Source organism: Ixodes scapularis, unplaced genomic scaffold (assembly GCF_016920785.2).
Source record: "Ixodes scapularis isolate PalLabHiFi unplaced genomic scaffold, ASM1692078v2 PGA_scaffold4__175_contigs__length_147842914, whole genome shotgun sequence".
In the NCBI taxonomy this organism is placed as follows: Eukaryota; Metazoa; Arthropoda; class Arachnida; order Ixodida; family Ixodidae; genus Ixodes; species Ixodes scapularis.
The window spans coordinates 34928682-34947485 of NW_024609879.1; the positions used below are offsets into that span (position 1 = coordinate 34928682).

An 18804-nucleotide genomic window follows, 5' to 3' on the forward strand; every position below is an offset into this window, starting at 1 on the left:
CCACGATTTCAGGCTCATTGTTATACTACGCATCCTCGCTTAATTTTAAAACCAGAAAAGCTCACATCCGAATCCTCTGGACAGCGGAGAAACTTGATGGAACGAACGACAGTCGAGTTTTTATTTGATTTAATATTTATTGAAATAATAATTTATATGCGGCACTTTCGAACATTCGGACGTCGAATAATATAACTTTATATTATAGCCTGAATCCAGACGCGTGACACAGACCAAATTGGTATTTAATAAAATATTTATTGACTAGAATGATAGTTTTTATTATTTTTTTGTATCTCAGAGCAGCATCATTTGCTAACGTTTAACGTTAATTTTCGGGTATGTATGCGCGTTTGAACCAGACTTGTACCGTACGCATTACAAGTAATAAAATTACTTGTAATCGATGACTGTTTGGAGTAATTTTGTAATCAGTTGGTTACTTTTATTAGGCAGTAATCACAAGAGTAATCTAATTACTTTTTGAAGTAATAAAATTACTTGTAACCGTTACAACTTGTTCACGGGACCCCCCCCCCCCCCCCCCCCGGCACACGCCTTTTTTTTTTTTATGAAATGACAAAAATAAAAATTGCTTTCTTTTTTTTCCGAACGGAAAAAAAAAAGATTTTTGTGGAGCTGTAGGATACGAGGTCAATCTCTTTCTATGTACAGTTTCTGTAAAATGTCCGTTTTTTTTTTTTTTTTCGAGCTGAGACTGGAAGTGGGAAGCCCCAGGGAAGCCACAGTGCGTGACAGAGGCCATTCAGGGCGAAGTTTCAGGAAGCAGAATGTAGCTTTGTGAGTCCTTCGTTCAAACTAGCCCCCTCACGCACACACACAGAAATAAAAAAAAAATAAAAAAAAAATCCTGCTTAGGGTACCTACTCGCAGCCCGTAGGAGAACCAGAACCGAAGAATGCCTAAAGCGGATGCAACATATAACAAAAACAGTTGAAATATTTCTCCATTTCCCCTACGTGGTCTTTGTGACAAGCAATGTTTCGAGTTGAGAAGTGGTCGGGGCGATCTCTTCCGCTAATGGATACTGCACATGATCCGTTTCAAATCCTGAAGCTGCTGCTCTATTGCAGTGGTCGACAGCCTTTTGGCGAAGCGGGCCGAGTCGCCGCGAAGCCTAGGCGGAACGGGCCGGACGGCAAGCAGCGAAGGGGGGGGGGGGGGGGGGGGGGGAGTTAAAATTAAAAAAAAAGGCACTTGCACGAACTTACATTTACGTACATAAATCGAAAATGAACAGTTTCCTTATTTCACGACACACGACATGAGATGCAGCATTTCCACGAAAACCGAGAGACTCCGTTCAGTCAGACTTCTGGTGTTGAACTGCGCTCGCCAGACTACGGACATCCACATTGTGGAGGTTCTCGTCAGTCATTCGTGAGCGCAATGGATTTTATGCACTTCATTCGTGAAAAAGTCTGCTCGCAGACGGGCAGCGAATTAGTCAACTTTATTTTTTTTTCTTTAGCTGACTGCGTAGGGGGAGGGGGGTTACCGGGAGGCTAAGGGCCGTATGATGCTACCTCGCGGGCCGGATCCGGCCCGCGGGCCGCTGGTTGCCGACCACTGCTGTATTGCATAACATGCGAGCTGATCCACATGTGAATAATAAAATGAGCGACGCAAACAAATTTGAGCGACAACCCTTGCTCAAGCTTAACAAGATCTAGAACCCCCTCCGCTCCCCCCCCCCCCCCCCCCACACACACACTGGCGAACGCCCAAATCATTAAACGTCTTCAAACGAATTCTATGCTTGTGTCCGCATTGTGAAGGTGCAACGACCACGAAGAAGGAGCCAGTTTTTCTTCTTCAATTCTTGTGCAAATGTGAAATATAGGTTGGAAGTAGTTCATTGTTATGAGCGCTAAAGATGTGTCTTCACACAATAAAGTAATCGGAAAAGTAACGATTACTTCTTTAAGTAATGTCCAATCACTTTTGCCGTCGAATAATCAAGTAATCTAATCGAATACTTTTTAGCCAAGAGTAATAGTAATTGTAATCGATTACTTTTTTTTAGTAACGTGTACAAGACCGCTTTGAACAGATGGTTTACGTAATATTTCTGAACAAACTCCATAAAAAAACCACGGACGAACTAAGGAAGCAACGTTAATTTCGAGATCTGGTGTCCGCGACGTAGGAACTGAATCCTAGGTTCAATTGCACGTCAATTTTAGACGCGTCAATTTTGAAGTTAGAGAACAAGATTTTTTTTTTCTTTTCAACATGCAATAAAGTGTTTCTTCGTGACACGATTAAAGCGAGACCTGAGACATAGCATAGAAGCACTGGTACCATCCTTTCAATTTCATCAGTCGCCCACGTCGTCAAACGCAACAACGATTACGTGTCTCTAAAAAAAAAAAAACACAAGAAAACATAACTTTTTGAACAAATAGGCGATACCTCCAGGAGTGCCGCGTGATCGTAACAAATCGGACGCGAAGCTAGTTTTCTTACCCTATTGCCTCGGTTCTAGAATCTAAGAAAGAGCCTTTTAACGTCTGCATCTGTCTCTACGTGAATATCATTCACAAGATGGCCGTGGTAGATTGACGTTGTCACAATCTCGCTATCTCCACTAGTCGTCGAAAACACGTCACATAATGTTTTTGCGTGGAACGAGCGGCGTAATCGTGCACACTGCGACGGCTTTGTCCCAATCACGAACCTCTACTCGTCCTCGAAAACGCACCGCTCGCCTTATCCCGGCCACTATCAAGCACGAGTGGCACAGTCCTTCACACCATCCTTCAACCACGTCCGACAGGCGTAGCTTACTTCCGCTGTAATCAGTTCGAAGGCTCACGGCGACGCCGCGCTGTTGACGAAGCGATGTTGTGCTCTCACGCGCTCTCCCGTAGGGGCTGATTTATGGGTCTGGCCTGGAGCGGGGGGGGGGGGGGAGATATGTATTCGGCTGAAGGAGGGGAGGAAGGAGTAGGAGTCTGTTGCGATATGACGCCACGGTCGAAATGTTGTCCAGATTTATTTTGTTGGCCCAATATTCGCTATGTCACCAAAAACTGAACTTTTGGCTGGTGTATATCAATGATTTTATTAAACCAAAGTTGAACTTGGGGACCTTAGGGGGGAGGGGGGAGAAGGGCATTTGCCCCCCCCCCCCCCCTCCCTAATCTCCCCGAAGTAACGTGTAACCTTCTGCAGCTTTTTGCAGGTACGAACCTTGCCCCTACAATTTTTTAGGCTACATTTTACCTAAAGCTTCCCTTCATACAGGTCTGCACGTCCACGTCTGTATTTAGATAGTATTGAAGTTTTAATTTTATTTGCTTTGCTATATTTTACCGAATAACGGGTAAAAATTATTTGCTATGGAAGCATTCAACCATCAATCTGTAAGTTAATTAATCAATTGGCCAGGCCTAATAATAAATCATATATGTGCGCAGTTTACGCATAAAATATCCGCTATTTGTAAGAGTCAATGATTAATTCATATATAATTTAGTCGCGGCTGGATAGACACCTGCAACTCGCATTGCTTCTCTAAACCTTTCAAGTGGGCATGAAGGGTGCTATCAATTATCCATGGTTTTCCGGGCAGAGTCACTTGATCAGAGGAAGGAACGACTGGATAAGAAAAAACTTCCGACCGCTGGGCTACCAACTATTTTATGAATCTTCCTCTTCTTCTAACGTTGTTCCTTTTTAGAGCGCAGCTCTAGGCGCCAGTTTCCGACTTGAGCGGCATCGCCGTCGCCGTAACCGGGGAGCGGGTCACGTGACCCCCAGGTCACGTGACCTGGGATTGACCCCCTCCCCGAGGTAACGTGACCCCCCCCCCCCGAGGTCACGTGACCCCCTCCCCCAAAGTCATTGCCCCCCCCCCCCCCTCAGTACCCTTCTCTACTCCTCCTCAAGAGCAACGCTCTGATTCGGGGTTGCACGGCTTTCATTTTTCTACACTTTCTGAACCCTTTCCTTTTGCTTTCCATTTATATCCACTGATCAAGTAGGTTGGTGTCCTGAAAAAAAGTTTTTTTTCTATGTTGCACGGTCATTGAAGGGAACTCGGGCAATGATCTCGTTTTCCTTCTATAGCAAGGGCCTGCAACATCTCGCGTGCTATCTGGTGTCTGTCCAAGGATGTGAACTTGCTTGAGCTTTGCATTTGCATTACAGACAGTGGACAGCTAGGTGCCCCGGTGCCGTCAGGTTTTTAAGGTCGGCTGCTTATTTTTGTGCTCGGTCGTTTATATATCACGCCAATTGTCCAATCCAGCAGCTCCTGTATGTCACAGCTATGTTTTAAATAGCTTCCGTTTTGGCACGGAACATGGTTTGTTTTTTGTCTGGTGCCACATTGATCTTTCTTATTGGTCGGTGCTTGGTTGATCTTCCTGCATTTTGAATACTCTACTGAAAAAAAAAACACAAAAAAAAAAAACATTTGGAATTCATACGGGTGGGAAATTGGTCGACCCGTTTGAACCGAATGGATGGCAAACCTGTCGATCTGTTTGGATCAAACGTGATTATGGGATACGGGTACCCGTTTCAAACCGTACCCGTTTGATACGGGTACCGTTTCGGACGACCCGTTTGAATCAAATGAGTGGCAAACCTGTCAATTCGTTTGGATCAAACGTGATTATGGGATACGGGTACCCGTTTGAAACGGTACCCGTTTTGATACGGGTGACCATTCGACCAGGCACGTGACCACACATTTGAACGCGCCATTCGGATAGGCGAATTATTCGCTAGCCCTAAATGGGTATCGTCTGAAAGATTGGTTATCTTAAACTTATTTAAGACGTCCCGAAGCTCAAAGACCTATTTGTCGCGCAGGTGCTTGCAAATGGACAGGAAAACAGACACAAAAGATTGTTTTCAATTCGCCCAGAAGTTTATTATACAACTTATTCCGTAGACAAGTACAAACGTGCAAGCGACCTGTGAAATGTGAAGAGGCACTCTAAGCTTTTATATAGCCTAAGTAATTACAAATTATATGTCAGACTTTGGGGGGAAATTATTCTCCCGGCTTCGCGAGATTAGACGCTACATTATTCTGTGAATAATCTGGAAGAATTTGCGTTGAAGAACGGTCAATCGTTGCCAACAATTAGGTTGCAGCGCACTTACTATAATAATAGTGGATTTGAAAGCTGTAATTCGAGAAATATGTCGACACGGTCAAAGCAGGACCACCACACAAATACAAAAAAGAAGAAGAGGAAGGCTCCTTGAAGTTTCAACACGATGCGGCGCACAAGCTGTCATTTGCCGAACCGAACCCAACTACAAGGATTCCTGACTTCTTTTGAAGAATCGTATGTTGCCGATATACGCGTAGGACTTTTCGAGCATTGATAGCTTCGGTCCACATCGAACACGTTGTCGGGAGACATCCTAATAAAACCGGTGGGGTTAGACGACAGATCGAAGCAGGTAGGACGAACGAAGTTCAAACTGCAACTGACAACAAGCAGACAAAGAAAAAAGCGGCTGCCAGGCGTGCCATTCCGGAGCTCGGTGCTTATCAACGTGTAGCTCGCGCGCTGCTGCGAGTCACGTGACAGAGCTGACCAGAGAGGAGGGAGGGGGCGAGGTCAAGGCGCAGGACACCCCGGGAGACACCCAGCCAAAAAAACAACTCGCGGTTAGTATTTTTTTTTTTTTTTTGCAGTATGTTATTGGAAAGGGTACACAATCCGCTGTACCGCTGTACACGCACTTCCCTGCACTCTTCGTATTGCCACAGAAAGTTGACTACGCCGGGTTTGCAGCCTCGGAAAGCAGGCGAACTTTTTCAGTACGCTTGAACGCTGAAAATGACGAGCGCCGGCCTGAAGCTCGGCTTGCGCCCGAGCGAAAAAAGCACCCAGCGGGCCTGCTATTGCGATGATCGATGTTCGTGCAGCCCCTTGTTTGCGCGTTACCTTCGCTGCGTCTTGAATTGAGGCGAAACGGAGTCAAGAAGTATAGTGTTTTACGCGGTCGCGCCCTCTGCGAGAGAGATTCGAGCGGAATAAGTAAATTGAGGCAACAAATAACACCAAAGTTTTAAAATTGTCAAAAATATCTGCTTGGCAATGTCGCATGTTTACGTAAAAAAGAGTTTGTTGTTGCAGTATAAGCGAACATCAGCGCAATGAAAATATTAATATAATTATTTGCATTACGCGGACGATTGTAAATCGATCAACCGGAGATCCGGCTTTCCCGAAACAGGCTGCCATTGCTGAAACTGGCGTGCCCATGCCCCCGATCTGTACGTTCAGTATTAAACAGGCTCCGGAGAGCCGCTTGATTAAACCGGTACACCTTGCCGGTCACCGATCAACCCGTCTGTAGAACATGGTCACCGGTTTGAGCAAACGTGCGACAACTTTGCCCAGACGAGTGACCCATTTGCCCAGACAACTGACCAGTTTGCCGAAGAAGTGACCTGTTTGCCCAAATAGGTGGCCGTTATGGCTCATACGGGGGACCCCTTTGAGCCATACCGGCGACCACTTTGACAAACTCGTGGCCGGTATGGCTAAACTGTTAACGGTATGAACCCGTTTACTTTCATATAGGCGCCAAATGATTTTTTTCAGTAGGGTAAGCTTTTTGGGTGTGTAAGCTAGATGTAAGTTGTACATTTTATCGGCTCGCGACCTTTTTATTAGTTTAATTGGCGACCCCATGCATATATGGGATCACCTCGAAGGTTTTCTTTTTTAAATTTTGTTTGTGTGTTTTTATTTTGATCATCTGTTCTCGTGTCTGCGCTGAAGATTTTCTCGCATACGGAGGCCAGTATTTGTCTTCAATACCCGGCTTTGTGAAGCCTAGGAATGTGTTTTTCAAGCCTTTGGTTGACTTGTTGCGGACAGGTTTTTTAGTCTTCCTGCTTAAACAATTCCATGGCCACTCCTTGCTTGAGTCCATACTATCCTCAGCTGAGTCCACCCGAAATAAATAACCGACTAGCTCAGCTCATTCCCCTTGTAAGTATTGCTGTAGGTAACCGACAGAGAATTTCAACATTTTTGGGGCTTCCTCGCACAAATGTAGTAGCTATATTTTCTGTTTCAACTTATTCAGAAAATAGTCCCCAGTCTTGACAAAATATTATTTGAAGCATTAAAGTGATTATTCTGGTAGTTCATGTGAAATCCGCACTCATTAAAAAACTTGAGAGCTCACAAAATGCGGAATATCAAGCAAACAAGTACTGTATATGATTTTTTTTCTCCTGATATACAACAACCATAAACACTGGTTTAAACAAATGTGTATATTTCTGACATCAAGATTTGATGTGGGAAATTTTATAACTTCCCGCATTCAAGAAATGTGCCGACGCGGGTGCAAATAAAACCCGCAACATTACATCAATATACAAGTTGTGTGATTTTAATGTGAAAGTATTCATTTGGAAAGAGCCATGCGGAGTAGAAGAATGCGGTCTGTACAGGCACGTTATACTGCCATAGGTGTTACGTAGGCCAACGCAGTCTGTTTCAACACGTTTAATGCCAGACAGCATCTGCTGTGCATACAGTTCGCGTAATTCTTATATAAGTAAAAACGAATAACGTTAACGAATAAAAACAAATAAAACGAACCCGGCGGCGCTGCTTATCACGGCAGGCGATAACGTGCGCTCCGCACTGCTGATACATAACAAGGCCAGCGTAGAATACAAAATCGCTGATACAACACTTCTTCCCCCCACACAGTTCTACAGTTTATCGTACATCAACCGTTCCGTCTTCCGGGTCACACGCGTGCTTCGCCTAGGCACCGGCACATCATCACATAGTCCTGGCGATGGAGCTCTTTCAGGAAATGCAACATGACGTTCAGTATCACAGATATCACTGGCAAGTGGCAACTCAGTGTCACTACGTGCTTCATCATCATGCTCAGGCTTTAGTGAGGAACGCCGCAGGTGATCCGCGTGTACAAAACACTTTTGTTTGTCAACCATTACCAAGTACGTCATTGCGGACTTTAACAATTTTTCCTGGGCGCCACTTCAGAATCTCACCACGGACGGTACGTACAAGCACAGAATCACCAGCGCAAAACACACGTGGAAGGTCACGACGCTTATTTGCTCGACACATCTCCCTCTCCATTTGGCCATAACTTTGGCCTCAAGACTGTTTCAAGATGGATAACCTTGTGCGCAACTTGCGCTTCAAAAATAATTCTGCTGGTGTTTTCCCAGTAAAGTTATGTGGAGTCGTTCGGTACTCAAAAAGAAAGTTATGAACTTTGTGTTGAAGGGTCCTAGAAGGTCTGTTTCTTTTATCTTCTAACAACTGCTTCAGCAGCGATGGCTTTACAGTTTGTACCGCGCGTTCTGCTGAACCATTAGACTGCGGATGATACGGCGGTGTGAGGGTGTGCTTAACACCATTAGCTGACAAAAAATCTTCGAATTCCTTTGCTCGGAATTGCGGCCCATTATCTGTTACTACCTCACATGTAACCCATGACTTGCAAACAATGACCGCACTGTTTCCACCGTCTTTTCAGCCGTGGTAGAGCTCATGATCTTCACCTCTACCCATTTCGAGTAGGAATCTACAGCCACAAGAAACATGTTGTGCTCTTTTTGAGGAAAGTCGAGATGTACTCTCTCCCAACTGTTCGTGCACCACCTCCAAGGGGTCAAGGGTGCTGGCTGCCCCACTGATCTAACACTTTGACAGATGTCACACTGTCTCACAATCTGTTCAAGACAGCTGTCAATCCCTGCCCACCAGACCATGGACCTTGCTAGTGCCTTCATTTTGGTAATACCAATATGCTGTTCGTGCAGCAAAGACACAACTTCCTTTTGCAAAGTCTGTGGTACCACCACTCTGTTGGCCCAAATTAAGCACCCGTCACCCACAGAAAGTTCAAAGCGCCTAAGAAAGAGAGGCTGCAGCCGTTCGTTAACAGATCGCGGCCAACCGTGCCATGTCATTTCGCGCACACCACTCAAGATCGCGTCTTTCGCGGTTTCTCGTTCAATAACTTCAGCGGTTATCGGCAGTTCCCTAACAGTTGAAAAGTAAAAAATTTCTTCGTTTTCATTTGCGGTTTCAGACAACAGAAGGCGGGAGAAGCCATCGGCGTTGGTAAATTTTTTTTCCAGCTTTGTGCCGAATGCGGAACTGATAGTTTGACAGGAATATGACCCAACGGTGCACTCTAGCAGGCGCTACTGCACTGGTATGGTGTTTTGCACCGAAGATCACCGCAAGTGGCTGATGATCTGTTACTACGGTGAAGGTGCGTCCATACAGATACTTATGGAATTTTTTTATTCCAAAGACGATGGCCAGCCTTCCTTTTCAATGTGCGCATAGTTACGTTCTGCTGGAGTCATAGATCGTGACGAAAACGCTATCGGTTTTTCTACGCCATGGACCACGTGCGACAAAACCGCACCTAAACCATACGCCGAGGCGTCACACGTCAGCTGTATTTCTTTTTTCACAGCATACAGCTCTAGAACCATGTCGCGGCTGAGCAGCTCTTTAAGACGTATAAAACACTCGTCACACTGGCTCGACCAGTTCCATACGTTGCCCTTGCGTAGTAGCTGGTGGAGAGGCTCTAGCGAATTTGCAAGATTTGGCAAAAACTTTGCGTAGAAGTTTACGAGGCCTAAAAAGGCTTTCAGCTGTGTCAGATTACTGGGTTTTGGCGCATCTCGAATGGTCTTCACCTTGTCTGCTGTGGGATGCAGACTCTGGTTATCTAGCTCGTGTCCCAGGTACTGAACTCGTTCTTGAGAAAATTAGTATTTCGTTGCGTTCACCCTGATGCCATGTTTACTCAGTGCCTTTAACACTTGCTCTGTGCGACTGTAGCACTCTGCTTGGCCTACGCCAGCAATCAGCACGTCGTCCAAGTAACAGGCAGCACCAGGAATGCCTTGCAAAACCTGGTACATCACGGCCTGGAACATGGCGGGTGCACTTGCTACGCCATATGGTAACCGCTGGAACCTAAAAAGGCACATATGCGTGTTTACCGTGAGCAGCACTTGCGCTCGCTCGTCCAACTCGAGCTGTAGGTAGACCCTAGAGAGGTCTAAAACTGTAAACACGGTTCCACCAGCCAGGGTCGTAAAGATGTCCTCAGAAAGTGGTAAAGGATAGTGGTCCACTTCAATGGCCTGGTTCACCGTTACTCTGTAGTCACCACATATACTTATTTCTTTGCCACCACTTTTCGGCACGATCACTAGAGGCGTGGCCCACGTACTGTGCCTGACCCGGTAGATGACACCAGCTTTTTCTAAGTCTGCCAATTCTTTTTCCACCTGCTCGCGCAAAGCATATGGGACAGGTCTCGCCTTACAAAAAACGGGATTTGCGTCGGCTTGTAACCTAAGGCTACCTTTGAAACCCTTGATAGCTTCATACCCGGGCTCAAACATGTCAGCATACTGCTCTTTTAGGCATTTTTCTGCCTCCTCTGTTTCCGTGTTTCTTACCGCTTGTACGTTAAGCACAACTTCGCGTAGATTCTGCACGGCGTCATCCAGGTCTATCTTAATTTTCGCGAGCCAGTCACGACCCAGAAGAGCCGGCATACTAGCACCGTTTTCCTGTCTCGCAACGACGAGTGGCAAGTGATAGGTTTGATTTCCATAGCTAACTTCTACCTGCGCAACTCCCTTTACGCCAATCGAAGTACCATTGTACACTCCGAGATTGACATCTTCGTTCCGGCATGCTGTATTTGGGAAATGCTCGGCAAAGTCTTTTTCTGACATTATGGTCACAGCAGCCCCGGTATCTAATTCCATTGGAATTTCTTTACCGTTCAACCTCAGCCTAACAACGATGAGAGGCGGACTTCTAGCACTGTTCGCTTTACAATTCGCAAGCAAGTCTTTCTCTTTCACTGTCTCCTGAACCTTGTGCACGACCTTTGTCTTACACATTTTGGCTACGTGTCCTGGTTTTGAACACTTAAAGCAGCGGCTATTCAAGAAAGGGCGCAAAGATGCTGTCTGCGGAAGATAAAAGACATTGTTTTTTACGGTGCGGAGAAGACAACCGCTACATCAAACTTATCCACACACGTATTAATTCTATCAGAAATGGTAGGTATATACAGGGTGTCCCATATAACTTGCTCCAAACTTAAAAAAAGAAAAAAAGCCAGAGTTTGCGCGAGTGAAACCAACTGAATGTAGTTTGAAAACGTTTGGGTAAGTGCAACTTTTTCTTAGTGTGCCTAGTGTTTTCATTAATTAAGACTCAGTAGATATTTTTTAATATTTCATTAAGGGCCAATGTTTGAACTCGAAAGTCGTAGAGCGCACAGAGAAACACCCAGTCAAGGTTTTCCTCAGCTGCAATTGCTGCAATCACGACGCGCTCGGGCGTCGTGATTGCAGCGCTTTCAGACGTGCTCCGAAGAAACGAAGACCAGCTTATCACTGCTGCGCTGTCCGAGACGGGGTCTCGTGTTAGCGTAGGCCCCGAGATAGGCGCATTGTTTGTGCAAAAAGAGCGCGTGCTGGTTCTCCCCACGACAACTGGCGCACGAAAGCCAATGTTGTTCTTCGCTGATCATAGAAATTCATTGCCATGGGCAGGGTCCAAGATTATTGCACAGTCCTAGTATCGTATAATTGTTTTAGTTTTCAGGCCTGCTCCTACCGAGGGGAGGTCTAGTTTAGTTTCTGGGCCTTGCATGTCGCGGTTCAATTTCCGTCTTCCACGTCGCGAACAAGCGTATGTCTCCGTGCGAGCGCTTTATTTGATTTATGTCGTGTTGCAATCAACTTGTGCCAAGGCGCCCATTAGTTCTCCAACACGCCAACGGTACCTTTTTCGAATGAGGAAGAGGCGAGTATGGTCCTTGTTTTGGGAGCGGATTGGGACTATAAGAGAAAGGCTGCCAGGGTATATCCAACATGGCACAGTAGACTTCGACCAATCCCATCCACAATAATCAGAAAATACGAGACGTTGAATCAGACAGGAAGTTTCACGGAGAAGCGGAAGAAACGGTAGAAACCTCGTGCTTAAGCAAAGTCCTCCGCACAGACATTTTGGCTTCCATGGCAGCTCATCCTTACGCTAGTAGCAGTAAAAAATTTATTCCGAAAAAGGGTGGCACTTGGCCTGTTTAGAAAGGGGCTAAAGGGGTGTTACGAGTTAGATGCGGCGCTCTATGGAGGCTTCACAAGCGAAGTTCCACAGTGCGAGCAAGGTCGTTTTTTGGTCTTGTACCGGAGTAACCCACCCCTCGTAGGAGGTCACACCTGGTGGTCGGTGCTTCTCTCTGACGTCTTTTAGTTTGTCACACTCCCAGATAAGATGTCTGATTGTCGGTGCTTGATCTGCGGAGCAGCTGCTGCAACGTGTGATTGGAGGTGGTGGGGGATCGCCTTCTTGATTGCACAGTTGGTTGTACCGCCACCTTTCGGCCATGTCTTCTATGATAGCGAAGCCCGTTCGCGCTTTAACAACAAGCACTTGGGCCCCCCGAGGTAGACATTTAGGCAATGGATTCTCGAGGGGTGGTACATGATCCTTCTACCGGTTTTTCCGAATTTGCTTCCGTCGTCGTCGTTCTTCCTCCGGGCTGTGGTCAAGCGATGGACGGTAGATCGGCACTCCCTGCGAGCGGCGAGAAGTGCAAGCCTCGCTCGCCAGGTCGTGCGCGGCCTCGTTGTCCGCTTGAAGGCACCCACTGGATTTTTACTGCGACGTATTTTCGTGCTTTTATTATGTTGCAGCCGCTTTTTATGGCGTACTCCGTGGTTCTGACTCTGGGAGGACCGATTAAGGCGTGGATAGCTGTGGAACTGTCAGTGCAGATCGTGACCGTCTTGGTTTGCTCGTTCACAATTCGGTGGTCTGTGAGAATCCAATTTACACCGACTTGAAGCACCCGGAGCTCCACTTCGGTGGTGGAGGATGTCTCGTTTAGGAGGTAATTTTGTAGGCGATGATAGCCGTCTTCGGTTCTCGCCACAACGGCAGCGATCTGAGTGTTCGGGTTCCAGGATGCGTCCGTAAAAAGCCGCATCTCCGTTGGGTCTGTTGAGGGCTCGTTGAGTGCGCGGGCGATAGTGGCGCGCTCCGGCCTATAGCGTTGGGCGTTGGTCTTCCGGCTGAGTGGTCTGCCGTCCGTGACGGGGAAGTCCATCCACGGCGGCACGTGCGGTGGAACCTCGTCTAAAATGGCAGCCATGGTGGGGTCGTCTGAGAGAAGGAGGCGCTGCCCCTGAAGAGTGAATAGACGGCGGTCCTGGGTTCCCTCGCGGCAATCTTGTATAATGAACCGTAGGGGTGGAAGTCTTTCATACCGATATAGTTCTTCCACTCGGGTGTGGCAAGGCAAGCCGGTGATCACCCGAAGGGCGACTCGGTAGAGGGGCTCCAGTTGTTCGACTTGGGTCTTTGTCAGTTGGAAGCACACAGCCCCGAACGTGGCCCGAGACACAAGGACTGCGTACACGAGGGTGCGCGCGATTTCGGAGGTGGCGCCTCCAAATTTAGTTGAAATTCGTTTAATGATGCGCACTATAGCGTACGTGATGTGAGTGCTGATGTAGCGGTACTAAGATCTCCATAATAAAGAACTTATCTCGCTCGTCCGTCTGGAGGATTTGGAACGAATTTAAGCTTCACTTTTACCACATTCAGCTACATCAAAAGTCGCAGGCTAGTAACTCCCAGGGCAGAGTTAACTTGGCGAACAGGATTTCAATTCAATCTTAAAAAGAACGAGACCTTTTCAACGACGTGCTGTGGACAGATGATGGAGACTTTTAACTTTTAACGAAACAACCAAGTGAACCTTTAGAACGCCCATTACTGAAGCGAGAAAATCCCACTGGTTGGCATAGTCCCGACATCAGTACCAGTGGTGTCTTAATGTCCGGTGTGGGATTTTTCACAACAGTATCGCTTGTCCCGTCTTTTTTTGACCTGACGCTAACTGGAAAACTCTATGTGAACGAGATCGTTGCAGGTGCAGCAGATAATTTTCGCTGTAGTCTGCCATCGGCACGCCTCCTACACATGCTGTTTCAGCACGACGGTGCCCCCGCTCACAGCTGTAGCCAGCCTCGAGCCTGGCTCAGCGGTGCCTTGCAAGAACAGTGTGTCGGGCAGTACGGGACCGTGCCATCGCCTGCTAGGTCTCCGGAGATGACCCCCCTTGATGAATTCTAGTGGGGGTACGTGAAAGACCCTGGGTCTACAGCACCGAACCCACAACGCCAAGCGCATTCAAGGTAAAAATTACGCAAATATGCCGCATTATTCCCTCGTGCACGGAGTGCAAGAGCGGACGTGTTCAAAAAGATGAGTTCTGCATCGCTTCAGGTGGGGACCCATTTGGGCACATTCTGTAGGCAGCCAACACTGTTTTAAAAAAAAGCTGCATTGAACCAGTGTCAGTTTAACGTTAAAGCTAGAGATTCCTTCATGACGCCGTCTTGATGCCATTATTTTGACTAAATCTCCACGTGAGAAAGATGTCAACATCTATGACGTCGCTACTTTTTTGTCTTTTTTATGAAGGCGAAATCGCTATCGTGTCATGCTTCAGTCGACCTTCAAAGCCTTTGAGCGAAAACACGTCGACGACACGAGAACGACGAAAACTCGCCAAAACTACATCAAAAGTATGTCGTCAAACAGCGCGCTGTCTTCGGAGGTTCGCTCTCACATTTACGTCGGCGCTTGGGCTTTCGCCTTCGAGTCGTCTTAGGAATACCATAAGAGTCCCTGTGATTTTTTTCGGTAAGACACGTTGCGCCTCTTATGCTTTTTTTACGTATTTTTTGCTTGTGTTTAACACTTTATTTTTTTATGAGCAAATAAAATCTCCATTCTCTTCCGTTGTCTCCAGCCAACACGTGATCACGGGGAGAACTCGGGCACACTCACTTTCTACCCTTTCCGCGATGTGGCAGCAATTTGCACCTTGGCGCTTAAATGAGCAAATATAAACTAGCTAAATATTCCTAATAAAGTAAAACACAAGGCGCACTTAAAAATGGTGCACTTTCCCAAGAAGTTATCCAACAACCTATACAGTTGATTTCATTCTCGCTAAGCGCTACGGTTTTGTTTTTATTTTGGCAAAGTTTGGTCCTATTTATCGGGGACACTTTTTTAGATACTCCGCAATTTAAAAAAAGGACGACAAAAACGTTTTTTATGCGAAATAGAATACCGTTCCATATATGTCGTATGTGCAGTCGGTGTGGTTTACACAGTTTAAATATCCTGTGGAAATATTTATATCGACGCTTTCCAGCAGCTGTGCATGGCGCCGCCATAACCGACCTTCCGCGTTTGCTTCTACTTTTTTGCGTTTACTTCACTTCTTCCAGGAATAATTCATCGATTGACCACAGCAGGAAAGATTTTTGCCATCTTCGTTTCTTCTTTGTTCGTCTCCCTAGCATTGGCCTTTGTGGAGGCCCATCAACTCCCGCGTCAATGGCTACGCATCTCGGTAAGACAAGAGAAGGTCACACATGGCGGATGTGTAAACGGATGTGTAAAGCGTCAAACGGGCAGATGTGTAAACGCCCAGGCTCATGAGCACTCTCTTTCGTTACGGAGCGCTGCATCGGGACCATCTCGGGTTACATTCTTATGAATGTGGCTCTACTCCGCAGTTATATTCAAATACTGTCTAAACACCACAGAAATATGGCTAGAGTAATTTAGGTTGCTTGTTGAACCTGTCTTTTGTGATTCGTGTAGAATTCTAGACGTGAGGTTTGTGTAGGCGTTCAGTCAATTAAACCTTCTGGTGTTGCATTTTATCTTATTAATCGGACTGACGCATTTATGTGTCCGTGACTGTGACTGTGATGAAAAAAGTCCCTGTACAGTTTAAAAAAAACTTTTCTTTCTTTTTTGTGTCAATCTATTTTGCTCTAAAAGAAAACGACTCTGTGGTTAGTCAGTGCTATAAATGCTTTTCTTCTTCTCGTCCTTCTGTTCATTTTTGCTCGGTTTTTATTTCTTCCATCATACACCGGCTCGCCCATCTTCGCCCCATATTACAGCTCCTTATAAATAAATATGCTCTAGTTAAAACAAAACACCGTGTATATCAGGCGTGAAATATTCTAATCAGTCAAAGCGTGCAGATTGCGCTAATAGTAGGCAAGAACGCAGCTCGCGACAGGGATAAGGCTTTTCTTCTCGACAAACATAATTATGTGTTACTTAAGCCTTACCTCTAACACTACAGAAAGGACCGGCTGGCGTCTTTATGTAGCTAACATAAAATAGCATCAGATTTATAAGAATTCTCGTATATTGCTTCTTTATTTTAGTAGCCGAATCGATTAAAAAGATTGAGTAAACTGAATTTGGTTTTTCACGAACGATATGCACATGAAAACGAACATCTCAAAAATTATTAACGAGAGGACCAGGAATCAATGAGAAACTAAAATATTGACTACAGTATTCCGCCATACTCGGGTTAGGGCTTCAAAAGACACAGAGGGGACTGTTTTTAGATAAGTATGGTGTCATAATATGAATAAATTTGAAAACTCCCAGATTCAAATTCCAGCTAATTTAATCATGACACCTTGAGTGAACAATATGTCATAGACATATTTGTAAAGTACGAAATTAGCCAGCCATTTCATGATCTTGCCGTGTGCTGAGCAACGGAACATTCCAACACAAACCCCAGTACTAGTTTCTAGGAAAACAAAACGTGCACGGCAGCTTTACTTAGTTCAACTAAATTTGCAATTTATGATGTTGGTATTAGAGTTAAGCCTGTTGACTCTTATATGTCTACGTAATATCCGTAATATCACAAAAAGGATTAGCGTGTAATAAACAACACTCATTTTGTGATATCTATACGCGGCAAACAATTTAAACAAAACTCTATATTATTTGAAAATTACTGAAGGGTAACAAAGTGTTAGTGTACTTCTATAAAGGAAATAAAAACAGACACTTTTGGAAAACACGAAGTTCTGAGTGCCTCAATATAGATTATTATTGACGCTCTAATAACGGTAATGACCTATGGCGTTTAATTTTACGGTTATTAAAAACCGAGCTCGCTTAACATTATTGAACATCGTTAACACTTCTTGGATAGCGAAACCGTAGACCTGAGTTGTCTACGCCATCAACCAAAAGCCGTCGTGGAGCACAGATGAAACCGACAATGGAACACGTGTACCAGCTGAACGCCGACGCAACCGTTCTGCCCAACCTGTTTTGCGCCCGTCCAGAGTAAGTGATGAGGAAAAATCAGTACGACAACCTTGTTATATGGAGGTGTTGACGTCATCCCATATTCACTGCTCGACTTCATTGATTGGACTGTCGAAAGTGGCTTTTTCGGTTGTGTCAATACTAGAAAAATGGTACTTTCGTCTTGGAATACATGCTAAACAGCTTAGGTTTTAATTTTATGCCCTCATTTGTTCATTATAATTCAACATGCTAGCTAGCATGTAATGGTCTGTTCACAAAGCATCCTGTGACTATGTTTAACTAAGTTACGTCAACGCATTGCTAAAGCTATCCGTTGACGAATATTTGCGGGTGGTATGCTTTGCGACAAGTTACACCTTGGATAGGTTGGAACTCCTCATAAAAATTATGGTTGTCTCGGTAAAAAACATTCGTGTCTTTATGTAAGTATCAGCCTTATTATGATCTGGAAACTCAGATTACTGAAAGTGTCGTAAAAGATCCAAAAATGCTCCAAAAGCTGTCAGAATAAAAATTTTAGAACATTACCGTGACAAATACAGAAGCGTGTATATGCACTAGTATATAAAATAACCAAACTTACAACAGTTCCAAATGAGTTGTACTCAAAAAGATACATACCTCTCGCAGTGGCATTTTGAATTAAAGCCGACAAAGCGCATAGAAACATATACCGCATCATTTTCTTCTCTACAAGGTGTTAGCTGTTTTACGATGAGCTTTTATAGAAAATGAACATCCTGGTAGTTCAATGGATTGATCTCCAGTATTGAGATTTTTATTTTCTGGTGCCAAAGGGCACCAAAAAATTAATTGAAAATGCCAAAAGAGCACATAGAGGGTTAGTTAATGGTCAACAGATTTCTGGCGTTCTTGAAAGTTTTTTTTTACAATAGAATTGGATTTAGTAGACGCACTATGCAATATTTGCTTTAGGATATTTGTTTTTGTAGTGTGGTTTCATTTGAAATCGAGCATCCGTGTCCAGGTGGGTATTTTCATTATCTCAAAAATACATACTTAGCCCCATCTCGCTAATTAACAAAACCACTCCGTTTTTTTTAATTTCTCCACAAAATATTTTTGACTGGAGCTAGTTAAAACGTTACGTTTAGGCTGTCTTTTTTACGCAGTTCTGGCAGCTCTTATAAGAGGGTAAAAGGGAATCACTCACAGTAATTAATCTTTTCATAAGTCGCATAGAATATTTTTTTGTTTGAAAAAGCCGCTTAAAAATATTTTATTCCAGAAATAAAAAAAAAATAAAACAATAAAAAAACATCGCATCTTTGACGTTTTGGTGCCAAATCTGGAGCCTTGAATCTTCAGATTCATTGTAAATTTTGCTTAATAAATACCATATGCCTGTATGCCTATACATATGCTATCGGCTGTTACCAATTTAGGTTAATTTACTTCAGGAAATATTATTTATATATTTTTAAATTGTTTCGACTAAAGTTAATGTAGCTATACTATCAGCCCATTTTATCTCAAATAAAGCAATCAGGATTATCCTTGCACAGCTCTCGGTGGCTAGGTTCATAATCTAGAGGCTAAC

The 18804-nt window shown here is 44.8% G+C and overlaps 1 protein-coding gene across 1 annotated transcript in view; it reads right to left on the reverse strand.

Annotated features, from left to right (window-relative positions):
• The window catches only part of LOC121837561 (venom metalloproteinase antarease-like TtrivMP_A), a 140515-nt gene extending 122590 nt beyond the window's left edge, over positions 1-17925 (reverse strand). The window contains exon 1 of the mRNA XM_042293184.1: positions 17865-17925. Coding sequence (XP_042149118.1) covers positions 17865-17925 — 61 coding nt within the window. The remainder of the gene's footprint in view (positions 1-17864) is intronic.
• Positions 17926-18804: the final 879 nt, after the last annotated feature.